The 23,695-nt window shown below is 41.4% G+C and overlaps 2 protein-coding genes across 2 annotated transcripts in view; both read right to left on the bottom strand.

The window, feature by feature from the left end:
- Window positions 1-168: 168 nt before the first annotated feature.
- On the bottom strand, window positions 169-8,899 carry rundc1 (RUN domain containing 1). The gene is made up of 5 exons (XM_026917227.3): window positions 8,292-8,899; window positions 5,373-5,531; window positions 4,917-5,115; window positions 4,663-4,761; window positions 169-4,475 (listed from the first exon to the last, which is right to left on the bottom strand). The coding sequence occupies exons 1-5, from the start codon at window positions 8,667-8,669 to the stop codon at window positions 3,586-3,588; spliced, it is 1,725 nt and encodes a 574-aa protein (XP_026773028.3). The 5' UTR covers window positions 8,670-8,899; the 3' UTR covers window positions 169-3,585.
- Window positions 8,900-10,560: 1,661 nt separating this feature from the next.
- Window positions 10,561-23,695, bottom strand: part of grna (granulin a) — a 43,412-nt gene continuing 30,277 nt past the window's right edge. Inside the window, exons 35-48 of the mRNA XM_053239389.1 lie at window positions 23,209-23,362; window positions 23,001-23,098; window positions 22,267-22,420; window positions 22,066-22,163; window positions 21,144-21,297; window positions 20,943-21,040; window positions 18,763-18,982; window positions 18,562-18,659; window positions 16,187-16,331; window positions 15,947-16,044; window positions 15,144-15,299; window positions 14,698-14,799; window positions 13,287-13,523; window positions 10,561-12,454 (exon numbers count right to left, since the gene is read on the bottom strand). Coding sequence (XP_053095364.1) covers window positions 12,320-12,454; window positions 13,287-13,523; window positions 14,698-14,799; window positions 15,144-15,299; window positions 15,947-16,044; window positions 16,187-16,331; window positions 18,562-18,659; window positions 18,763-18,982; window positions 20,943-21,040; window positions 21,144-21,297; window positions 22,066-22,163; window positions 22,267-22,420; window positions 23,001-23,098; window positions 23,209-23,362 — 1,947 coding nt within the window. The 3' untranslated portion in view covers window positions 10,561-12,319. The remainder of the gene's footprint in view (window positions 12,455-13,286; window positions 13,524-14,697; window positions 14,800-15,143; window positions 15,300-15,946; window positions 16,045-16,186; window positions 16,332-18,561; window positions 18,660-18,762; window positions 18,983-20,942; window positions 21,041-21,143; window positions 21,298-22,065; window positions 22,164-22,266; window positions 22,421-23,000; window positions 23,099-23,208; window positions 23,363-23,695) is intronic.

The raw sequence follows: 23,695 nt of genomic DNA, 5'->3' as shown, positions 1-23,695 counted from the left end.
ATACAACATGAACCAGAATAAAATAAAATTTGGTAAAACTGGTATGATTAAAAAAAAAATCCTAACAATGCAGGTTATCAAATTGCCTTGAAGCATTTAATTAAAAAAAGATTTTAAAAAAGATTTTGGTTAAATTAAAAAAAAAAAATTAAATAAAAAAAAAAAAAAAAAACACAGACAGACAAAACTTGAAGTTCCCATCAGCCCCTTCATGATTTTTTTTTATTAATACAGCAACTGAATCAACCTGAATCAAATATAATTTCAAGTACAATACACAATTCTTTTATCTTACACACACACACACACACACACACACACCAAAAACAAAGAGAAAAAAGAAAAGCAAAAATAAATAAAAACTAATCAGAGTGACACTAAAGGAAATGAGAACTAAAGATAAATTACATTTTGGAAATAATTTCGAAAGCAGCACTGGCACATAAACCCAAACTAACATGTCGGACACTAATCAAAATAGCAAGTAAAAAAAGTACGAGATTTATTCAAAGAGGGAAAAAAAACACAACAAAATGACACAAAGGTGCAAATCTGAGATGAACACAACGTCTGAGGAAAAGGAAACAAACCAAATGAAATACATAAAACTTTATGAAGCGTAAACATGAAGCGAAACGCATGGATTCCTCACATCCCGTGTTGTTTATCAAACTGGTCCATAAAAATATACTTTTAACTTTTCTCAAGATTGAAAAAAAAAAAAACATCTGCAGAAATCTGCAGTAAAAGCTGAGTAGGGCACAGCAGTGTGGAGTTTACATTCGAGACTTCAGCAGTCAAAGGAGATTCATCGAGTGTGAAAATATAAAGTATAAAAGGACATGACGGGATCGACGCACAGCGATTCTCTACGGATTACAACATGAACGCGCGTTTATATCCATCAGATCACTTCAGATCACATCAGATCAGATCAACCTGCTGTAAAAGACGTTTTGTAGCAGCAAATAATCAGGTGTCTCTCTCTCTCTCTCTCTCTCTCTCTCTCTCTCTCTCTCACACTCACACACACACACACACACACACACCGCACATCAAGGAGTTGAAAGAAATTTCCAGCATCACTTTAGCAAATCGTAAAACTTTACTGTCCCTCAAACTTCACTTCAGCAAACAGGAACAAAGCAACATTAAAGGTGCGGTCTGCGATTTTCTAAAAGTGTGTCACAGTGTTGCACTTGTAACAACCCTCTCATTTCTCAGATCCCGTAAAATACACTCATTTGGAACTTTGCCATGCAGCAGGCTTCGCTAGTTTTTTCTAAATTTCAGGTTTATGGTTTAAATTTTTCCAGCCTGGAAGAGCAAAAATGTTCCACCTGCTTTAAAACCATGTCATGATTTCAATCTCTGTAATCTCTTCCTCGTCTTAGTTTTAAACAAAGACTACGTTTGTTTAAATAAATAAACCAGCAGAGAGAACGTGTAATGTTTACGTTTAAACTGTCTGTAATATTTCTAAGTGTCCATGATAACAGCGTATGATGACAACACCGTGTCACCTGATCATCGACGCACGCACGAGGATAACGCTGCGTTCACATTAAACGAGCGGGAAGCAGGAGGCGGAGCAAACGGTGTGACGGGAAATGGGCGGGGTAATCGATACAAAACAAAAAGCTGGGTGGAGTTTAAGGTTCTGGGAATGAGAAGTGAAGTGAAACGGTTCGCTCAGGAAGTATACATTCGCAGGAACTCGTTTGTTGCATTCAGACTCTTTAGTGAGTGGTTTTATACAGTATACGTTCGTTAGCTAGCTAGCTAGATCGTTTGTCGAGATGGAGGAGATTTATCGACGAGTGACTAGCGTAGAAGGATCTGAGTGATGCGAAAAACTCACTGCTGGTGTGAACGCAGAATACGTTACCAGCAAAATACGATCGATGCAGTGGAATGTTTTAATACCAACTTCTAATGCTAACGCATTTCCCTTAGTAAGCTTTAAACAGCGTCCAATAGGAGACGGTCAGGAAGTGACACGCCTGCTCGACACCAGCAGTTGTTCAACAACTGAAAATGCTTAAAAAAAATAAATTAAAAAAAAAAAAGACTGCACTGAGAGATTCTTCACTCTGAAATGTTCAGTCTAACGCACTTGCATGACTTAAACAAGCGCGTCTATTCCACACTCTATGACGTCAGAGTTTTGGGAAACGTCCCAGTTCCTTTTTCTCACAGAATCAGAAGATATTTAAAACGTTCTTTCGTTTCTTTTGTCGGTGCAGCTGAAGATGTGCACTAGGTTCACGCGAGTGCAAGTCAGAGCGTACGTACGTCTGTGACACGGAGCCACGATCTCAGTGACAGGGCGACAATTGAATTTTTAAATTCTATGCAAATTAGGCACGATGCAGTAAAGTGACAATTTCAAACGACTGGCTGGAATGATTCCTCGGATCAATCGTGCGGCGCGTGTCGTCCGACATTTCTTCAGTTCCCTGTTCACAACTTTAGTTCCTACCTGCAATTAGTTCCCGTTTACTGTTTGTCACGCAAAAAAATAACAGCGGTTTCATCTCGTCCTGTCATTAAACGTGTATAGAGACATTACGAATAAAAATAAAGCAGGAAGGAAGGAAGCAGCAGGCCACTGGATAGGCCACGCCCACAGGCAGTCACGGTTGGTACACGCCCACGAGAGACAAACTACAAGCGACACACGTGACTCGTCACTTGCGAGTATAAACCTAGAACTACCCACATGTGTATCTGCGTACATCATGTAACACACAGCGTATATGAAAGGATTAGCACGAAGGCGGTTCGCTAGCCACAGAATAAACGACAGCAGCACAAACCGCAGCCGTTACGGAAGATTAAAAAGCGGAGCACATGATGTTTACAGGACAGTTACGTACTTGGGTCCACCGCTCTATTGCACACAGAGTGAAATGTATCTGTATAATATTAAAGGCACTCCTGATACTTACTGAAACCTTTTATGAAATGTTTGAAGGTTACGTAATTTTTTTAATCAGAAAGGAGGAATTTTTACTGAAGCATTAGTGAAATCAGTGGACCACAAATATACACCCAGGCCCAAAAAGAACCAGTTTACAGCTTTTGCCACAACAGTTTTAAAAAAATAAAGTGAACTGGATATTTAGTGTCGTGTAAGGATTTAGCTAAAAAGATTTAAAGGAGCAGTTTGTAATATTTACAGCCCTCCGACAAGCATTTCTCATTTTACTCAAAACAGACTCCGCCCCCTCAGCTGAAACTGCAATATGCCTCATGGGTCACCTTTTAAGGGAAAAAAAAAAAGTGCTGAGCAGGTGTGTTTCTGACTGAGGGGGCGGAGCTTATTTCCAGGCCGGAAGATTTTCTGAGCCCGAAATGAAGAAACGAGTGAGATAAATACCCTGTGCATGGACACTTCGAATGTGTCTTTAAAATGAGGTGATTATTTCCAGGTCTCGAAACACATTACAAACTGCACCTTTAATTCTTTGTTAATTGATTAAAAGTACATTTTGGAAGCTGATGAAACAAAGACGGTTCTTGGTTTTAAGGTCAGACATTTGGACTCAGCAATGTTCTCTTCCTCTTTGAAATAAGATGGACTCAGAACGCGTCCTGGATGTTTTTGAGCTGTCGCACTGCCAGATCGACGGGCAGATCGAACTTCAGGTGGCTGAGACGTCCCAGAATCCTTAGCGCCCCCTCAAAGCCGGTCTGCGCCATGTAGCTCCAGGGCTGGTAGTGAGCGTGGATCAGAGTTCCCGCCTTGCACAGCAGGTTGACCCAGGACACCAGCCTCTGCTCGTTCAGCGCCATGCACACCAGCGCCTTGAACTCGGAGTCCGCGCTGCGTTTGTAGCGGCCGTGCTCCCTCAGGACGCTGTGCACGGCCCACAGGAGCGAGTTTTTCGGCGTCACGACCGTCGAGGTTCCTCCTATAGGCAGGCTGAAGGACTGCGACAGCTGCCGAGCGGGCGATTCGGCGAAAGCCGGGCCGTTTTTCGCGCGATAATACTTAACGAAGAGCTCCCAGGGGTGCAGCGAGTCCTGCTGCGAGGATCCGGAGAACGGCAGGAGGCAGGAAATAGGCGCCAGGACCAGGCTCATGCCTTCAGACGGAGCGTAAAGGCCGTGAGCGAGGAGGTCACGCAACGCCAGGGACAGATCTTTCCTCACAGTGACTATGAGCTCGTGTCGAGGTCCTGAAGGGGCAGCTGGGGGCGTCGCTGAGGACGTGTAGCTCACCACGGGCTCGTCCTGACCTGCAGGTTGGAGGCGAGAGGCGAGGAGGCGTACACGTTCCACGGCTCCCTCGAGTTTGTTCAGCAGGGGGCCGTAATCAGGAGCTCCGTCGGCTGGAGGCCACGCCTTCGGGGCCATGGTGCCTGCAGAACAACCCAGCTGGCTCAGAGCGAAGATCTGCAGCACCGCTAAAGCACGCTGGACCAGACGCAGCCCGCTGGCACGCAGCTGCTCAGCACGCTCAGGGTCCACTGCACCGGGACACAGAGAAATCACATCAACACGTGACCAAGGTGTGCGCCTTCAGTTCTGCACCGAAGCTAATGTAGCTAATGGAAGTCTGGCTTGGATTTATATGAACCACTGAATAATGATCTCAGAGTTTAAGAGATCGAGCTTTAAGCATTAACAGTAAACTGATCTGATTCAGACACTGACCTTGCTTCATGCTGCCCTGTCCTCTGCCCTGTTTGGGTCCGGTGGCTCGACTCTGCTGGCTGTTCCCTCTGTCTGACAGGAGCGGGTTCCCCACTTCATCTGCGTGGAGAACCATCAGGATCAGGAGCCATTTCAACACATTCATACTAGCAAAAAGCCCAGTAAACACCCGTGTAGAGTTTAGCATGAATGTGCTACTGAGCTGGATCGTGTGTGTGAGACCCTCCTCCCCTCCTCCCCTTCCTCTTCCTCACCTTGTATGAAGTTAATGAACATCTCCAAATCTCTGATCTGGGTTTTGAGCTGTTCCACCAGCTGCTCTTTGACGCGCACGGGGTTGACGATCTGTGCGATGGCGGTGTCCACGCGCTGTCGCAGCTCCTCGGGCGTCAGGTTCCCGATGTCCTCGTTCAGGTTCACGTCCAGCTTCTTAATCAACTCGTCGATGATCACCTGCATCAGGAGAAGCTTTAGGTCAAAACCTAAAGGCTCACGTCTCATTTTTAGACGCCTGATGTCTGTTTAAACACACAGCTAATTATGACCTGATGAATGATGTGCATTTTAATACGAATGAAACTCATTAAATTCAGACGCCCTGATTTGTGTGTTAATACTGTTTGTGTTAATTTTTGGCACAAAAGAGATTTTTAATGCTAATAAAACCCAGCTTGTTAAATAAAGGACACGTATTATGGGATGGCGCGTACCCTCTGCCTCTCCATGACGACAGACTGGGGGAGTGAGTCATAGCTGCCCTCCTGGTAGGCGAAACGCTCCAAATCATCCAACTGCGTCTTCAGCTGGACAATCAGCTCCTTCTGCTTTTCTCTCTGAGCCTCCAGGCGCTCTCTCTTTTCCCTCTCGCTCTAACACACACACACACACAAAAATCAGACAAGTGGCAGTGTGTTAAATGTACACGACACACACACAAAATCTCTTCAAAGTCTACATTTCTACTGCACTCTCAGACTTTGAGTGAGACGCCATGTTTGTGAATACTCACCATCTCCTCCTGTCGAGAAAGCATGAGAGAAAAGGAATGAGGAAGAGAAAGAAAACATCTTAGCATCAAACTTTAAGTGAATGACAGAATAGTGCCTACGAGCTGGAAGGGAAAAAACATGTGGTGTTGTCAAACCTGAGTGACTAAAGCTAAAATTCTGGACGTTTGTTTTGTCTTGTAATGAAATAATCAGATTCGGATGTCTTCAGTTCTGAAAGAAACATGCTGTAAAAGTTTCCACCTCAACTACAAGGATACAAATTCCTTCAGTGGTCCCTTTCCACTGGTATACGAGGCAGACAGGTGCCAATACTTTTGCACCACAGATGGACTACAGGCAGTGAAGTATATGGTGTATAAAAGGTTCCATCTAGCAACTGAAGAGGGGTTCTTCATTTGCTTCCTCCCTGGAAACCCTTAAAGGTTAAACCCTACACCACCACCACCATCTCCACCACCATCACCATCTCCACCACCACCATCTCCTCCACCATCACCATCTCCACCACCACCATCTCCACCACCATCTCCACCGGTTTATAGGAAGAACCCTTTCAGAAAAGGTTTCACATAGAACCACATTCTACAAATGATCTTTATCGAAAGCTACTGGTCAATGATATAAAGGGCTATTTTTCAGAAATACTAGGGCCTTTCGCACCAAGGGGAACCTTTTCATAGTACCTGAACTTAGGTAAAATTGTGAAACTACCCACTTTTTGGCGTTTTCACACCTCCGGAACTGGGTGCGATTTTAGTACCGACTGCCTTTTTCGAGAACCAAATGAGCTCCTACTCCGGAGCAGGGTCTAACCAGCACAACTGGTACTATCCGTGACGTAAGTAGACGTTGATTGGCCAAACGCGTACAAAAACGCCCTCACCCGCCATGATTTAAAACACCGCGTAAACATACTGTAGCATCGACTTATTCCACAAGTATGGAGAAGAGCGATAGATGGACGCGAGACACGACAAAAACACAGCTCTGATCACAGCGTCCTCCATCCTCCGATTGTTTACGTTGTTTTTCTTTGTTTCCGTTGTTGAACGCCGCGCACAAATGAAGTCGCTGTCGACCGGCTTACGTCACTTCCTAGTGCCCGCTGTCGGTGCGAATGCAACCCTTTAAACGGTACTGGGAAATAGTTCACGCAAAAAAAAAATCGCTCGGTACTTTAGTACTGTAAATTTAGTTCTGGAACTAAAGCGGTGCGAAAGGCCCTACTGTAAAAAAGTACATTACAGTTGTCACAGGTTCCATAAAATATTTTAAAGAACCGTTACGAGGTGCAAAGAATCATTTGGAGAAATATCAGTGTCTTCAGGTAGAACCCAACAACAGTACTTTCTAATAAGAACCTTTTCAGCAAAGGCTCCATGTAGAACCACCTTCTGCAAATATCCTCAGCTGAAAGCTGGTTAATGATATAAAGGGCTCCATCTCAGAAATACTGTAAAAAGTGCATTACAGCTGTCAAGGGTTCCATAAAAGATTCTGAAGAACCTTTAACGTATTGCAGAGAACTGTTTGTAAATAACCAGGATGTGTTAACACAGCTAAAGGAAAAAAGTTTTAAATCTAGAACCCTCTGGTTTGACAGCTTAAAGGTTTTATGTAGCACATTATAAGAGAGGTTTCTAGAAAGAACCCTGGGTTCTTCCTAGAACCATAATCTGGAAAGGAGGCTTGTTGAAAGCTACTGGATGATGATATAAAGAGCTACACTTCAGATATAGTGCAAAAGGTAAATTACAGCTGGCATGGGTTCCTTAAAGGATTGTGAAGAACCAGTAATAAGGTGCAAAGAACCCTTTGATTTAGAATAAGAAGAAATTTTCTCCATCTAGAGTCTGTCCCTGTTCCGTGAAGAACCCTTGGTGGAGGTAGACCTAATAACCTGGTAATATCTAGAACCCTCAAAGTGTGCTTTGATTAGATGCTTAAAAGTTCCATATATAACCCTACAAAGAGTGTTTCCCTGTTCCGTGAAGAACCCTTGACATAGATGGACCTAATAAAGTGGCCATATCTAGAACCCTAAAAGCATACTTTGGTTTGAGTCTTAAAGAATCCACATAGAACCATATAAAGGGTATTTCCCTGTTCCAGGAGGAACCCTTCGTGAAGATGGACCTAATAACCTAGCTATATCTAGAACCCTCACAGTGTGCTTTGATTAGATGCTTAAAAGTTCCATATATAACCCTACAAAGAGTGTTGACATAGATGGACCTAATAAAGTGGCCATATCTAGAACCCTAAAAGCATACTTTGATTAGAGCTATAAAGAATCCACATAGAACCCTATAAAATATAGTCAGGTTAACCCTAAAAGTCTGCTTTGATTAGATGCTTAAAGTTTCCAAATAGAACCCAACAAAGAGTGTTTCCCTGTTCCTTGAGGAACCCTTGGTGTAGATGGACCTAATAACCTGGTTATATCTAGAGCCCTAAAAGCTAGAGCCCTAAAAGCTAGAGCCCTGCATCAGAGTGCAGCAGAGTGCAGCAGAGTGTTCACACTTTCCCGTGGAGGTGGAGGCAGTAAACAGTGCAGAACACACTTTAAGGTTATTGAAGTTGATCCTAAAGTGCCTGTAGTCTATGTGGAACCCTCACCGAGTTCTGGAGCGGATGCTGCGCGCGGCAGCCCAGGACATGAGGACATCCTCTGAAGGCGAACTCCTCCAGCTCCTTCAGCATCTTCTCCTTGTCCTGCTCCTCGCTCTGGCCGTGGACGATCTGCTTGAGGCGGAACTGCACTTGGGCGAAGTGCGACGTGAGCGCCAGCAAGGACGAGTGCAGCTGCTCGTGCTCCTCCTCCAGCCGCCGCAGCCGCGTCGCCATTACCGCCTCGCCGCCCGGAGCTCCGTGTCCTTCCGGGCTCTGACTGCGCTCATCCTCGGGATTAGCGACGGCGCCCACCGGAGCCCAGCGCTCACCGGCGCCGGTCACCGCCGCCTCGCTGTCCGAGGCCACCGTCTCCTCCGCCCACATCCCGGCTCTCACTTACTTACTTACTTATTTATTTTTAAATCTCACTACCTGATTAAACGTTTTTATTTTTTAAACGTTTTTATACAATCCGATCTAATGTTTACGTTCCAACATATCTGGCAGGTGCAGCCGCCATCTTGAATGCTCTGACGTCATCTCGCTGAGCTTTGCGTGACGTAGTGACCAAAAGAAACGAAGATCTCGAATCCACGCGCGCGCTCGCGGACTCAGCGACGGTAGCGCAGCGAAGGTTAGCAGCCATGTTTTACAAATCAGGAGAAAAAAAAAAAAGGTTGCAGGCGCGCGCCAGCCTAAGATTGGGCGAGAGCGTAATGACGTAAACAAAAATGGCGGCCTAGGATTGGACGTATTAACATATTAACGTCAGGTACCATAGAAACGCAAAGTGTTCGCCATGTTTATTGTGTTTACTTCCGTCCATTAGCTAGCTACTGCTATTAGCAATAATAATAATAATAATAAAAATAATAATAATAATAATAATAATGATGATGATGATGATGATAATAATAATGTCATACTGCTGCCATTTTCTCAACACTCAGTGTTTATATGAAGTAAATAATATGAACAATATCTTTATGTTTTATTATAATAAATTACATTTTTAAAATTCATGTAAATATTTGTGTCCAAACAACATGACGTATTTCACACGAAAAAAAAGAAAAATAGAGAATGCAATGAAAAGAATGAAAGGAAGGAACCACAACAGAAAGAAAAAAAGAAAGAAACATGAATGAATGAACGAATGAATGAATGAACATTAAAAGAAAGAAAGAAAGAAAGAAAGAAAGAAAAAATATGGAAAAAAGAAAAACAAAGAGAATGCAATGAAAAAATGAAAGGAAGGAACAACAACAACAACAGAAAGAAAGAAAGAACATTGGGAGAAAAAGAAAGAAAGAAAGAAAACATGAATGAATTAATATTAAATGAAAGAAAGAAAGAAAGAAAATGGAAAAAAGAAAAAACAAAGAGAATGCAAAGAAGAAAGGAAGGAAGGAACAACAACAGAAAGAAAGAAAGAAAGAAAGAAAGAAACAAGGAAAAGAAGGAAAGGAGGAAATAGACAAAAACAAGAAAAAGGTATAATGGAAGGAAAAGAAAGAAAGAGGCCTTTGTTTCTGTCAGTTCCACTAGAGGAATAAATTATTGGCACCCTCATGGTTGGCTGCTTGCCGCCATTAAAACAAACCCACATGTGGTTCAGTGATAAGTCGGTGGAAATCACAAAGCGCTTTTGTGGTCATGTTTACATTTCCATCTTTATCTGTGAATGTAAATGTAACCCTGGGTGGAGCAGCTCTGTAAACTAGCCAGAAAGGCTTTCAGCATTTATCATTTCCTCTTACAAAACACCCTGCTCACATTAAAGCATTTTAGAAGACAAATGTAATCTCTATGTTAGAGAAAAAAATATTTATAAACTGAGAAGCTGTATTAGATAAATGTACTTAGTGTAAGTAATGTCTACATCTACATGCAAGAGGAAGAACACTGAGCAGAATGAGAGTTTACTCGGCCTGGAGATTATATTATATTATTATAATTATATAATTATATCATTATATTATTATAAATAACACTGGATTATAGCCAGAGGTGCCAAACTTTACGGTTTGGTAGCATTCTGATGGTTGACCTGTTGCTATGGCGATACGGGAGGCACTTGTAAACTATAATTTTATGTTTTCTTAAGTAAGAAGGTCAGAAAGAATGCAAATAAAAATTCTCTAGCAAAAAAAAAGTCAGTTAACCGAAGGGGAAAGGACGGTGGATGTGAGGTGTTTCCGTCATTTAGCGCCAACTTTATTTAGGTGAACTTAAATTCATGAGCCAATAGAAAATAAGTGGGCAGGACTGTGGATTTTTCAAGGAAATCACTTTTATTGATCTCAGTAAAGCTCTCAAGAAAGTTTCTCACAGACGTCTTGGACGTTTTGGACAATACATCATAGTTCACACAACATAAAAAGTCGTCTTGATGTTCAAACATAGTGATGTAATATCTCTGAAAATAAGCTGCAGATGTTTAAAGGGTGAAAAATACAGCTGTTATAATCAAGGAGTCACAGAAGAAGTATTTGTAAATGTCTTTGCTATTTAAAACAGTTTTACCTAGTCCATGTCCTTAGGCAAGAAACGACAAATAAAAATCTCCTCACAAAACAGAAATGGATTTTCATTTTTAAAGTGATTTCTGAACAAAACTTATGCTGTTCCAGTGCTGATTTTTCCTCGGTGACCTCTTAATGCATCCCTGTCACACTCTCGAGGTCACTTTATCCCAGTTTATCAACTCGAGTGAAGTTTGTTAGATAACAGACTTCAGAAGAAACACTCAGGCGGAATGCGCTCAGTCTGAAGTGATTTATTTTTAATAAAACTAGCATTAGAGGAGGACGCTACGTTACTTTTGCCTGTAAGCAGGAGCAATAAATAAGAACCTTTAAACACAGGAGGTGATAAATATTACATTACAATAATCACACAACCATAACAAGCCTCTCACCAGTTAGCTAGAATTGGCTAACTAATTAGCTTAGCATGCTTTCTAGATTAGATTTATTATTGTCAGTAATGTTTATTAAATTAAAATTGGTGTTGACTTCATACGATTTCATACTACATAGCTAGCTACAGGATGTATCCGAAATCATTAAGCTGACCAAAAATCTGAGGTCTTCCTTCGGAAAATGAGATTTCTTTCCCTTTTTTGTTCATGTCTGGTTCCAGAGCTGCAATATAAACAACTATATTAAATACTACATGCTATTTAGTACACTAGTATGGTCTTTGGAAAATACAATGTGTGATACTGCTAGTGTTAGCCTGTATGTTTAAATAGACATAAATATAGGATTTAAAAAAAAAAAAATCAAATATTGGTTAACATCTACAACAGTAAAGAGGAAGAATGAAACATCACCTAATTATTATTGTAAATAACAATGCTGATATTCTGCTAGCTTGTTAGCAAGCGCTACAATAAGCAGTTTTAGTTGTATGCTAGCTAGTAAGCGTGTACACAGCTGGAATATTTGTTGTTTTGTCATCATCACTCTTCCATCACACACATCTCATCTGATGTCAGGAAATACTTAAGGTCTCAAAAACATCTACAACATTTTTAACGACGTTTTTCTCCTTTCTGTTTGACAGGCTAAGATGCTAGCTAGCTGTTACATGGCATTTATTTAGATTTGTTACATGGTTTAAAGGAAATAGACCACACAAATATTCAAGGACATCGCTTCAGCTACTCTCTGCTTGTCAGAGATTGTGGAAAATGTCAGTTATAGTCATCCCCTTGTGCTGCAAGTGGCCCCTTGCTGATAGTTAACTTCTAGGTGGACAGGGGAAGTGTATAGAGGTGTAAAATCAGTACTGGAACGCAGGATTGGAGATTGATTAATGAATGTAAACAGGATGATCTTCAGGATGATACTCAGCCCTTCTGATTAGCATCAATTCATTTTCTATTCAAAATAAAATCACCATGTATTACTAAAATATAAAACCTGATTAGTGTAACATGCGTGTGACCTATATTCTAGTTCGAAGTGTGATGTCGCTCAGTAGGACAAGGTCAGTGTGTGTGTGTGTGTGTGTGTGTGTGTGTGTGGTTATACAGCGCGAGCTCGTTTCTTCCTGGAGAAGAACACCTCCCAGTCGAAGCCCAACGCTGGAGTGCAGGAGCCGGACTCATCACAGGTGTATCCAGCGGGACAGCAATGCAGCATATCACTGCAACACACAGCCTACACACACACACACACACACACACTTATTGTAAATATGTATTCTTGAACTATTGATTACATACAAATATCGCATCAGGCATCAGAAGCAGTGTTAAGAAAGAAAGAAAGCAAGAAAGAAAGAAAGAATTATGAATTATGGAAGGAAGATAAAGAAAAAGTCCTTTGTTCCTGTCAGTTCCATTAAAGGAAGAAACAGAAGAAAAAAGATATAGAATTAAGAGAAAAGAAGGAACGAGAAGGGAACAGCAAAAGAAAGGAAGATAAGGAAAAAAGAAAGGAAGACAAGAAATTAGCATGAAAGGATGAGAAGCAAAGAAGGAGGGAAGAGAAAGTTTGTCAGTCCCAGTGAAAGAGGTGTGGCCTGTCTGTCAGTAATCCTAAAGGAGGCGTGGCCTCTGTACCTGTCTGTCCCAGTGAAAGAGGTGTGGCTTGTGTGTCAGTTCCACTAAAGGAGGCGTGGCCTCTGTACCTGTCTGTCCCAGTGAAAGAGGTGTGGCTTGTGTGTCAGTTCCACTAAAGGAGGCGTGGCCTCTGTACCTGTCTGTCCCAGTGAAAGAGGTGTGGCTTGTGTGTCAGTTCCACTAAAGGAGGCGTGGCCTCTGTGTCAGTTCTATAAAAGGACGCGTGACCTCTGACTTCTTATAACTAATATTCTTTCTGTTACAATCAAACGTTTGTACCATTTACAGTACCAAAGGAAGCTGATTTGATGTTTCTAAATGATACACAATAATAATAATAATAATAATAAATTAACTATTTTCAATAACTTAAATTTAAAAACAATAAATCTGTGAAAAAAAATCCACATTTCTCTCTACGGTGTTACCTTCGGAGCTGGGCAGCAGCCCCAGGAGCTCTCTGACGTCCTGCAGCAGGTTTCCGTGTCTTTGCAGCTGAACCCTCCTCCGCAGTCGATGTCAGTTTGGATCTGCGGCATCGCCGTGTCCCTGACGGAGGTTAAAGGCACAGAGTCGACCTTCATCCAGGAGCTTTTCACGCAACACTGGTCATGGCAGGTGTAGCCTTTCGGACAGCAGTTCTCTCCGTCCGCACAGCATGTAGCCTGGGATAAAAACAGACCACAAGTCCACTACGGAGAACTCTGTCCATGTCATCAGTTATGTGATGAGATTCATGTGTTATTCACTAAAACTTTAACCACAATGTAAATCTGACTTAGTATTTCAAGTATTTTGGAAAAAGATTAAGCTATTAAATGATAAATAATATATCATAATTATCGTTTCCCCTCAAAGTATCCACCAGCTATTCGACTGCTTCTTTCTAAATATGTTGTTGTCATATATATATATATATACTCACAGTTCTGTGCAAAAGTCTTAGGCACTTGTGAAAAGAAATGCTGTAGAGCAAAGTTGCCTTCAAAAATAGTGAAATTAAATGTTTCTACATTTAAAAAATACTATAAAGAGCAGTAAACAGTAATAAATGAAACAAAGTCAATATTTAATGTGACGATCCTTCGCTTTAAAAAAAAACAGTAGTCTCAGGTGCAGTGTGTGCAGTTTTATAAGGAAATGAGCTGGAAGTGTTACTGAGCATCTTGCAGAAGCAGCCACAGTTCTTCTGGAGACTTTGACTGTCGACTCGCTTCTTATTTCTGCAGCGAAACCCAGCAGCCTTCATTATGTTTTTATCTGAAAAGTGTCTCTTATGGAATCTGCTGCTTTCTTTACTGACATACAAACATTTTTCTGTAACGTTTCATTTTGTGCTGGAAAACTAATGTTTGGAATCGAAAAGGTTTTTGTACTGAATCAATAATGTAGAAGTCAGAAAATAAACATCTATAACAAAGTTTATACTAAAAACAATAGGGTGCCGAGACTTTTGCACAGTACTGTATATATATATATATATATATATATATATATATATATATATATATATATATATATATATATATATATATATATATATATATATATATATACACCTTGTCGTATACACTTATACACACTTACACATTTTCAGCTTTTTAGAAATTATTTCTATGAAGTTACTAACCTCATATAAGAATCATTTATATAAGCATTTATGGAAGGAGTCTCCAGTGTTAGCACTTTGTAACAGTCACAGGAAAATCTTCAGGGCAGAGGAATTTATCCTTTGTGGTTTCTCGGTATGAATGTGTTCTCTCAGTGTGATGGTTTACCTCGTCAAATTAATTTTGTGTGTGTGTGTGTGAGACAGAGAGAGAGCTTTATTCCACTCACCTGGGCCAGAGGACAGCAGCCCCATTTCTGGCTCTTCTTCATGAAGCAGCAGGTGGTGTGATCAGGACAGGACACGTGAGGGTCACACTGTACTAAAACTCCCTTTACAGAAAAAAAATAAAATAAAATTATAATGCAACTGTGAAATCAACTGTGAAATCTTCTATATATACAGATATAGATATATGGTAAGAAACATGGCATTTTGGTTATTTAAAAAGAATGTTTTCATTTCCTAAATGTATTTACTTATTTATTATTTATCTATGTGATTTTTATATTATATTATGAAAACTTTTTGGAAAAAAATGAGATTTTGAATTCGACTGCTGATAGATTTGGAGACTATAAGCACACCTTTCAAAGTGAATGAGTAGTTGTTAATTGGTTTTTTAAGCAGGTAGTGGATGAAGTGCCAGGCGATGATGGTTTGATTCATAGCTTACGTTTACTGATGTATTTTGAGTTGTTGCTGCAGTTGGTCGGCTCGGCTCCTTCTTCAGCCAGGGCACTGAACCTGACGGGTCGTCACATGACCCAGCAGCGAGGTTACACTCTTTCCCATGAGGACAGCAGTGGATAAAGTCCTCACAACACACCGCCTACCAAGACACAACAAAGCAATGTTGGTATGGCTCGTCCAGGGAAAAAACATACTAAAGAATGGTTCTGCCTGAGAAGGTTACAAAATATTTTTTATTTAATGCCAAATGAATGGTCACCTAATGGCTTTACTGTAGTGGCTTCATAGCTGAAGCTGAAGTGGCAGCGGTCACCCTGTAACTATGTGGTCAAGCCGTCGAAGACCTGGATCACTTAAAAACTTCATAAGAAATGATACCTAATAATTTTAGCTGTGGTATGTAATTCCTGGTTGAATTATCTGAACATGCCCATACTTCCTCATTATTGTTTTGTTTGTTTCAGCCTGCTACTAAAACTGTGTAAACTGGCTGTACCGGATTGCACTGGGGGAAATTCTGAGAAGGGCGATACGCTGCATGTTGTTGCATGTATACTAAATAATCCATATTGCATGCTTTCCTTTATAACCTGAAATGAGATTTGTGCTCTCATTTGGGGGATAATGGGGCATTTCAAACCTAAGCTGTTCATTTTTATCTACTGGATATCAAACACAATCACAGGAAACAATGGCATGTACTTGTTCATTCCTTCCTCTAAGTTACATTCAAACCATTAGTATTTCTGCAATTCAATTCAACAATGACTCTGCAGGGATTTTTACCTGAGGAAGTGGACAGCAGCTCCATCCTCCCTGTTGGTTCTTACAGCACGTGGTCCCATCATCACAGGCCACAGTGTCATTACAGGGAACAACAGAGTCTAAACACACAACATGGAATGAGGAAACAACAAGGTTCATAACAAGATTACACTTTCATAAGTTAGAAAACCAATTGAAAATTTTGATTCCCAGTTCTGCACAACTTCTGCAAAAAATATGTCCATGTACTTCAACACATACCTTTTGGAACATTATCTCGGATTGGTCGGCTCGGCTCCTTCTTCAGCCAGGGCACTGAACCTGACGGGTCGTCACATGACCCAGCAGCGAGGTTACACTTTTTCCCATGAGGACAGCAGTGGATAAAGTCCTCACAACACACCGCCTGAAAGAAATGCAACAATATAACAAGGATTTTAGATTAGATATTGGTGATGTGTGACTTGGCTATTTTTGCCCCACGCATGCCTAAGCAAAGTTTAAAAGAGCAAGTCCACTATGCTCTCTGCCCCCTCTAAGGGAAGAAAAAAAGATGCTTGGGTAGGGGTTCATCTTTCTATCAACATCACAAGCTGCATCTGGTATCTTCTACGTACAAAAGAAGGATGGAGGATTCAGAATATGTACTGACTCTCATGACATCACAAAATGACAAAGTTGAAGTTAATTTCAGTGTAGTCTTTAATGGCCACTGCACTGGAGTATCTACAGTCAGGTCCATAAATATTGGGACATCGACACAATTCTAACATTTTTGGCTCTATACACCACCACAATGGATTTCAAATGAAACGAACAAGATGTGCTTTAACTGCAGACTGTCAGCTTTAATTTGAGGGTATTTACATCCAAATCAGGTGAACGGTGTAGGAATTGCAACAGTTTGCATATGTGCTTCCCACTTGTTAAGGGACCAAAAGTAATGGGACAATTGGCTTCTCAGCTGTTCCATGGCCAGGTGTGTGTTATTCCCTCATTATCCCAATTACAATGAGCAGATAAAAGGTCCAGAGTTCATTTCAAGTGTGCTATTTGCATTTGGAATCTGTTGCTGTCAACTCTCAAGATGAGATCCAAAGAGCTGTCACTATCAGTGAAGCAAGCCATCATTAGGCTGAAAAAACAAAACAAACCCATCAGAGAGATAGCAAAAACATTAGGCATGGCCAAAACAACTGTTTGAAACATTCTTAAAAAGAAGGAACGCAACGGTGAGCTCAGCAACACCAAAAGACCCGGAAGACCACGGAAAACAACTGTGGTGGATGACCGAAGAATTCTTTCCCTGGTGAAGAAAACACCCTTCACAACAGTTGGCCAGATCAAGAACACTCTCCAGGAGGTAGGTGTATGTGTGTCAAAGTCAACAATCAAGAGAAGACTTCACCAGAGTGAATACAGAGGGTTCACCACAAGATGTAAACCATTGGTGAGCCTCAAAAACAGGAAGGCCAGATTAGAGTTTGCCAAACGACATCTAAAAAAGCCTTCACAGTTCTGGAACAACATCCTATGGACAGATGAGACCAAGATCAACTTGTACCAGAGTGATGGGAAGAGAAGAGTATGGAGAAGGAACGGAACTGCTCATGATCCTAAGCATACCACCTCGTCAGTGAAGCATGGTGGTGGTAGTATCATGGCGTGGGCATGAATGGCTGCCAATGGAACTGGTTCTCTTGTATTTATTGATGATGTGACTGCTGACAAAAGCAGCAGGATGAATTCTGAAGTGTTTCGGGCAATATCATCTGCTCATATTCAGCCAAATGCTTCAGAACTCATTGGACGGCGCTTCACAGTGCAGATGGACAATGACCCAAAGCATACTGCAAAAGCAACCAAAGAGTTTTTGAAGGGAAAGAAGTGGACTGTTATGCAATGGCCAAGTCAATCACCTGACCTGAATCCGATTGAGCATGCATTTCACTTGCTGAAGACAAAACTGAAGGGAAAATGCCCCAAGAACAAGCAGGAACTGAAGACAGTTGCAGTAGAGGCCTGGCAGAGCATCACCAGGGATGAAACCCAGCGTCTGGTGATGTCTATGCGTTCCAGACTTCGGGCTGTAATTGACTGCAAAGGATTTGCAACCAAGTATTAAAAAGTGAAAGTTCGATTTATGATTATTATTCTGTCCAATTACTTTTGGTCCCTTAACAAGTGGGAGGCACATATGCAAACTGTTGTAATTCCTACACCGTTCACCTGATTTGGATGTAAATACCCTCAAATTAAAGCTGACAGTCTGCAGTTAAAGCACATCTTGTTCGTTTCGTTTGAAATCCATTGTGGTGGTGTATAGGGCCAAAAATGTTAGAATTGTGTCGATGTCCGAATATTTATGGACCTGACTGTATGTGAAGAACAGTATTATATCAAGTATAAGACAACCACAGGCGACTATGACTATCAAGTCGTGCTATACGGCTTAGTGAATGCCCCATCTGTGTTTCCAGGTCTTCAGCATTAAAGTTTTCTGTTACATGCTTCAAAGGTTTGTTGTGGTCTATATTGATGATATTCTGGTCAAATAAGGGCCATGTCAGCTATGTGACTATTTCTAGAAATCTTTTTATGATAGAATCTAATGTAGTCTACTGAAAGGGATTTACCTGAGGCATAGGGCAGCAGCCCCATCCTCCCTGTTCGTTCTTACAGCATGTGGTTCCATCAGGACAAGCCACAGTGTCGTCACAGGGAACATCAGAAACTGAACACACACAGCAAGAGGATTATATTTTTATTAGTTATAAACATGGAAGCTTTATTCCTATAGTTGAAGAAAGAATTGTTGCTGATGTTTAATGATGTACCTTTGGTTTCTAGAAGCTTCTGTCCACCGATTGGTCGGCTCGGCTCCTTCTTCAGCCAGGGCACTGAACCTGACGGGTCGTCACATGACCCAGCAGCGAGGTTACACTTTTTCCCATGAGGACAGCAGTGGATAAAGTCCTCACAACACACCGCCTGCAAAGGAACAACATTATTATAAACTTCATTAAATTCAGCTTTAGTCTTGCCGAGTTTAAGCCTGTTTGCAGATCACCTGACGTCCTTATGGTTATCAATAACCTTTATGCTTAGTGATTAGTGCCTGCCTACAGTTACTGTACTTTACCTTTGACAGGCTTTACACACTGCTGCATTGGAACAAGTCACTTTCTCTCCATGGATCAATAAAGTGTTTCTTATATTGTCTTGTCTTGCCTTGTCTTATCTTACATTTTTCTTGCATTATCCTTTCTTGTATTATCTTTTCTTGTCTTATAATGTCTTGCCTTGTCTTATATTTTCTGATCTTCTGATATTTTCTTATTTGTATTTTCTTATCTTGTACCATCTTGTTTTGTGTCATCTTGTTTTGTCCTACATTATCTTGTATTTTCATGTCTTGTGTTATATTGTCTTGTCTGCTCTTACACTATATTACCAAAAGTATTCGGTCACCCATCCAAATGATCAGAATCAGGTGTCCTAATCACTTGGCCTGGCCACAGGTGTATAAAATCAAGCACTTAGGCATGCAGACTGTTTTTACAAACATTTGTGAAAGAATGGGCCGCTCTCAGGAGCTCAGTGAATTCCAGGGTGGAACTGTCATAGGATGCCACCTGTGCAACAAATCCAGTCGTGAAATTTCCTCGCTCCTAAATATTCCACAGTCAACTGTCAGCTTTATCATAACAAAATAGAAGAGTTTGGGAACAACAGCAACTCAGCCACGAAGTGGTAGGCCACGTAAACTGACGGAGAGGGGTCAGCGGATGCTGAAGCGCATAGTGCAAAGAGGTCGTCGACTTTCTTCACAGTCAATTGCTACAGAGCTCCAAACTTCATGTGACCTTCAGATTAGCCCAAGTACAGTACGCAGAGAGCTTCATGGAATGGGTTTCCATGGCCGAGCAGCTGCATGCAAGCCACACATCACCAAGTGCAATGCAAAGCGTCGGATGCAGTGGTGTAAAGCACGCCGCCACTGGACTCTAGAGCAGTGGAGACGCGTTCTCTGGAGTGATGAATCACGCTTTTCCATCTGGCAATCTGATGGACGAGTCTGGGTTTGGAGGTTGCCAGGAGAACGGTACATTTCGGACTGCATTGTGCCGAGTGTGAAATTTGTTGGAGGAGGAATTATGGTGTGGGGTTGTTTTTCAGGAGTTGGGCTTGGCCCCTTAGTTCCAGTGAAAGGAACTTTGAATGCTTCAGGATACCAAAACATTTTGGACAATTCCATGCTCCCAACCTTGTGGGAACAGTTTGGAGCGGGCCCCTTCCTCTTCCAACATGACTGTGCACCAGTGCACAAAGCAAGGTCCATAAAGACATGGATGACAGAGTCTGGTGTGGATGAACTTGACTGGCCTGCACAGAGTCCTGACCTGAACCTGATAGAACACCTTTGGGATGAATTAGAGCGCAGACTGAGAGCCAGGCCTTCTCGACCAACATCACTGTGTGACCTCACCAATGCGCTTTTGGAAGAATGGTCAAAAATTCCTATAAACACACTCCTCAACCTTGTGGACAGCCTTCCCAGAAGAGTTGAAGCTGTAATAGCTGCAAAAGGTGGACCGACATCATATTGAACCCTATGGGTTAGGAATGGGATGGCACTTAAGTTCATATGTGAGTCAAGGCAGGTGACTGAATACTTTTGGTAATATAGTGTATCTTGTCCTATCTTACCTTGCTATCTTTATCTTATCTTATCTTATCTTGCCTTGTGTTGTATTATCTGGCATTATATCATCTTATCTGCTCTCTCTGGTTTGGTTGCTATTTAGACCTTTTAATAAAACGCTAAACCTGCACCTGAGTTCTCCTGTCTGTGCTTCATAAGAACTGCATAAGATACAAATTGTGTTTTCTAAAATATCAACCCACACTCATCTGACCCAATCTAAAATCAGTATCTGTCTTCTATTGTATTTAAACCCACTGCCAGTTCAGACGATTGTTATAAAGGTGTGATGTTCTACTGAAAGGGATTTACCTGAGGCATAGGGCAGCAGCCCCATCCTCCCTGTTCGTTCTTACAGCATGTGGTTCCATCAGGACAAGCCACAGTGTCGTCACAGGGAACATCAGAAACTGAACACACACAGCAAGAAGATTATGTTTTTATTAGTTATAAACATGGAAGCTTTATTCCTATAGTTGAAGAAAGAATTGTTGCTGATGTTTTATGACGTACCTTTGGTTTCTAGAAGCTTCTGTCCACCGATTGGTCGGCTCGGCTCCTTCTTCAGCCAGGGCACTGAACCTGACGGGTCGTCACATGACCCAGCAGCGAGGTTACACTTTTTCCCATGAGGACAGCAGTGGATAAAGTCCTCACAACACACCGCCTGCAAAGGAACAACATTATTATAAACTTCACTAAATTCAGCTTTAGTCTTGCCGAGTTTAAGCCTGTTTGCAGATCACCTGACGTCCTTATGGTTATCAATAACCTTTATGCTTAGTGATTAGTGCCTGCCTACAGTTACTGTACTTTACCTTTGACAGGCTTTACACACTGCTGCATTGGAACAAGTCACTTTCTCTCCATGGAGCTCTAAAGTGTTTCTTATATTGTCTTTTCTTGCCTTGTTTTTCATGTCTTGCCTTGTCTTATCTTACATTTTTCTTGCATTATCTTTTCTTGTCTTATAATGTCTTGCCTTGTCTTATATTTTCTGATCTTATTTTTTCTTATTTGTATTTTCTTATCTTGTACCATCTTGTTTTGTCCTACATTATCTTGTATTTTCATGTCTAGTGTTATATTATCTTGTCTGCTCTTATCTCGTCCTATCTTACCTTGCACTGTCTTCTCTTATCTTATCTTATCTTATCTTATCTTGTGTTGTATTATCTGGCATTATCTCATCTTATCTGCTCTCTCTGGTTTGGTTGCTATTTAGACCTTTTAATAAAACGCTAAACCTGCACCTGAGTTCTCCTGTCTGTGCTTCATAAGAACTGCTTTAAGATACAAATTGTGTTTCCTAAAATATCAACCCACACTCATCTGACCCAATCTAAAATCAGTATCTGTCTTCTATTGTATTTAAACCCACTGCCAGTTCAGACGATTGTTATAAAGGTGTGATGTTCTACTGAAAGGGATTTACCTGAGGCATAGGGCAGCAGCCCCATCCTCCCTGTTCGTTCTTACAGCATGTGGTTCCATCAGGACAAGCCACAGTGTCGTCACAGGGAACATCAGAAACTGAACACACACAGCAAGAGGATTATGATTTTATTAGTTATAAACATGGAAGCTTTATTCCTATAGTTGAAGAAAGAATTGTTGCTGATGTTTTATGACGTACCTTTGGTTTCTAGAAGCTTCTGTCCACCGATTGGTCGGCTCGGCTCCTTCTTCAGCCAGGGCACTGAACCTGACGGGTCGTCACATGACCCAGCAGCGAGGTTACACTTTTTCCCATGAGGACAGCAGTGGATAAAGTCCTCACAACACACCGCCTGAAAGAAATGCAACAATATAACAAGGATTTTAGATTAGCTATTGGTGATGTGTGACTTGGCTATTTTTGCCCCACACATGCCTAAGCAAATTTTAAAAGAGCAAGTCCACTATGCTCTCTGCCCCCTCTAAGGGAAGAAAAAAAAGATGCTTGGGTAGGGGTTCATCTTTCTATCAACATCACAAGCTGCATCCGGGATCTTCTACGTACAAAAGAAGGATGGAGGATTCAGAATATGTACTGACTATCATGACATCACAAAATGACAAAGTTGAAGTTAATTTCAATGTAGTCTTTAATGGCCACTGCACTGGAGTATCTATGTGAAGAACAGTATTATATCAAGTATAAGACAACCACAGGGGACTATGACTATCAAGTCGTGCTATACGGCTTAGTGAATGCCCCATCTGTGTTTCCAGGTCTTCAGCATTAAAGTTTTCTGTTACATGCTTCAAAGGTTTGTTGTGGTCTATATTGATGATATTCTGGTCAAATAGGGGCCATGTCAGCTATGTGACTATTTCTAGAAATCTTTTTAAGATAGAATCTAATGTAGTCTACTGAAAGGGATTTACCTGAGGCATAGGGCAGCAGCCCCATCCTCCCTGTTCGTTCTTACAGCATGTGGTTCCATCAGGACAAGCCACAGTGTCGTCACAGGGAACATCAGAAACTGAACACACACAGCAAGAGGATTATATTTTTATTAGTTATAAACATGGAAGCTTTATTCCTATTCAAGAAAGTTGAAGAAAGAATTGTTGCTGATGTTTAATGACGTACCTTTGGTTTCTAGAAGCTTCTGTCCACCGATTGGTCGGCTCGGCTCCTTCTTCAGCCAGGGCACTGAACCTGACGGGTCGTCACATGACCCAGCAGCGAGGTTACACTTTTTCCCATGAGGACAGCAGTGGATAAAGTCCTCACAACACACCGCCTGCAAAGGAACAACATTATTATAAACTTCATATTTCACTAAACTTCACTAAATTCAGCTTTAGTCTTGCCGAGTTTATGCCTGTTTGCAGATCACTACACTACATTACACTATATTACCAAAAGTATTCGGTCACCCATCCAAATGATCAGAATCAGGTGTCCTAATCACTTGGCCTGGCCACAGGTGTATAAAATCAAGCACTTAGGCATGCAGACTGTTTTTACAAACATTTGTGAAAGAATGGGCCGCTCTCAGGAGCTCAGTGAATTCCAGGGTGGAACTGTCATAGGATGCCACCTGTGCAACAAATCCAGTCGTGAAATTTCCTCG

The sequence above is a fragment of the Pangasianodon hypophthalmus genome, chromosome 13 (genome assembly GCF_027358585.1).
Source record: "Pangasianodon hypophthalmus isolate fPanHyp1 chromosome 13, fPanHyp1.pri, whole genome shotgun sequence".
In the NCBI taxonomy this organism is placed as follows: Eukaryota; Metazoa; Chordata; class Actinopteri; order Siluriformes; family Pangasiidae; genus Pangasianodon; species Pangasianodon hypophthalmus.
The sequence above is the reverse complement of the archived record's forward strand: the minus strand, read 5'-3'. Positions and strand labels throughout refer to the sequence as shown.

What these genes read in the sequence shown, in the direction of transcription:
- rundc1 (XM_026917227.3), bottom strand. Translation starts at nt 8,669, where the DNA reads ATGTGGGCGGAGGAGACGGTGGCCTCGGACAGCGAGGCGGCGGTGACC. An exon ending in GTTCATTAACTTCATACAAG is followed by an intron (nt 4,762 to 4,916) that starts GTGAGGAAGAGG and finishes TTCTCCACGCAG; the next exon opens with ATGAAGTGGGGAACCCGCTC. An exon ending in ACAGGGCAGCATGAAGCAAG is followed by an intron (nt 4,476 to 4,662) that starts GTCAGTGTCTGA and finishes GTCCCGGTGCAG; the next exon opens with TGGACCCTGAGCGTGCTGAG.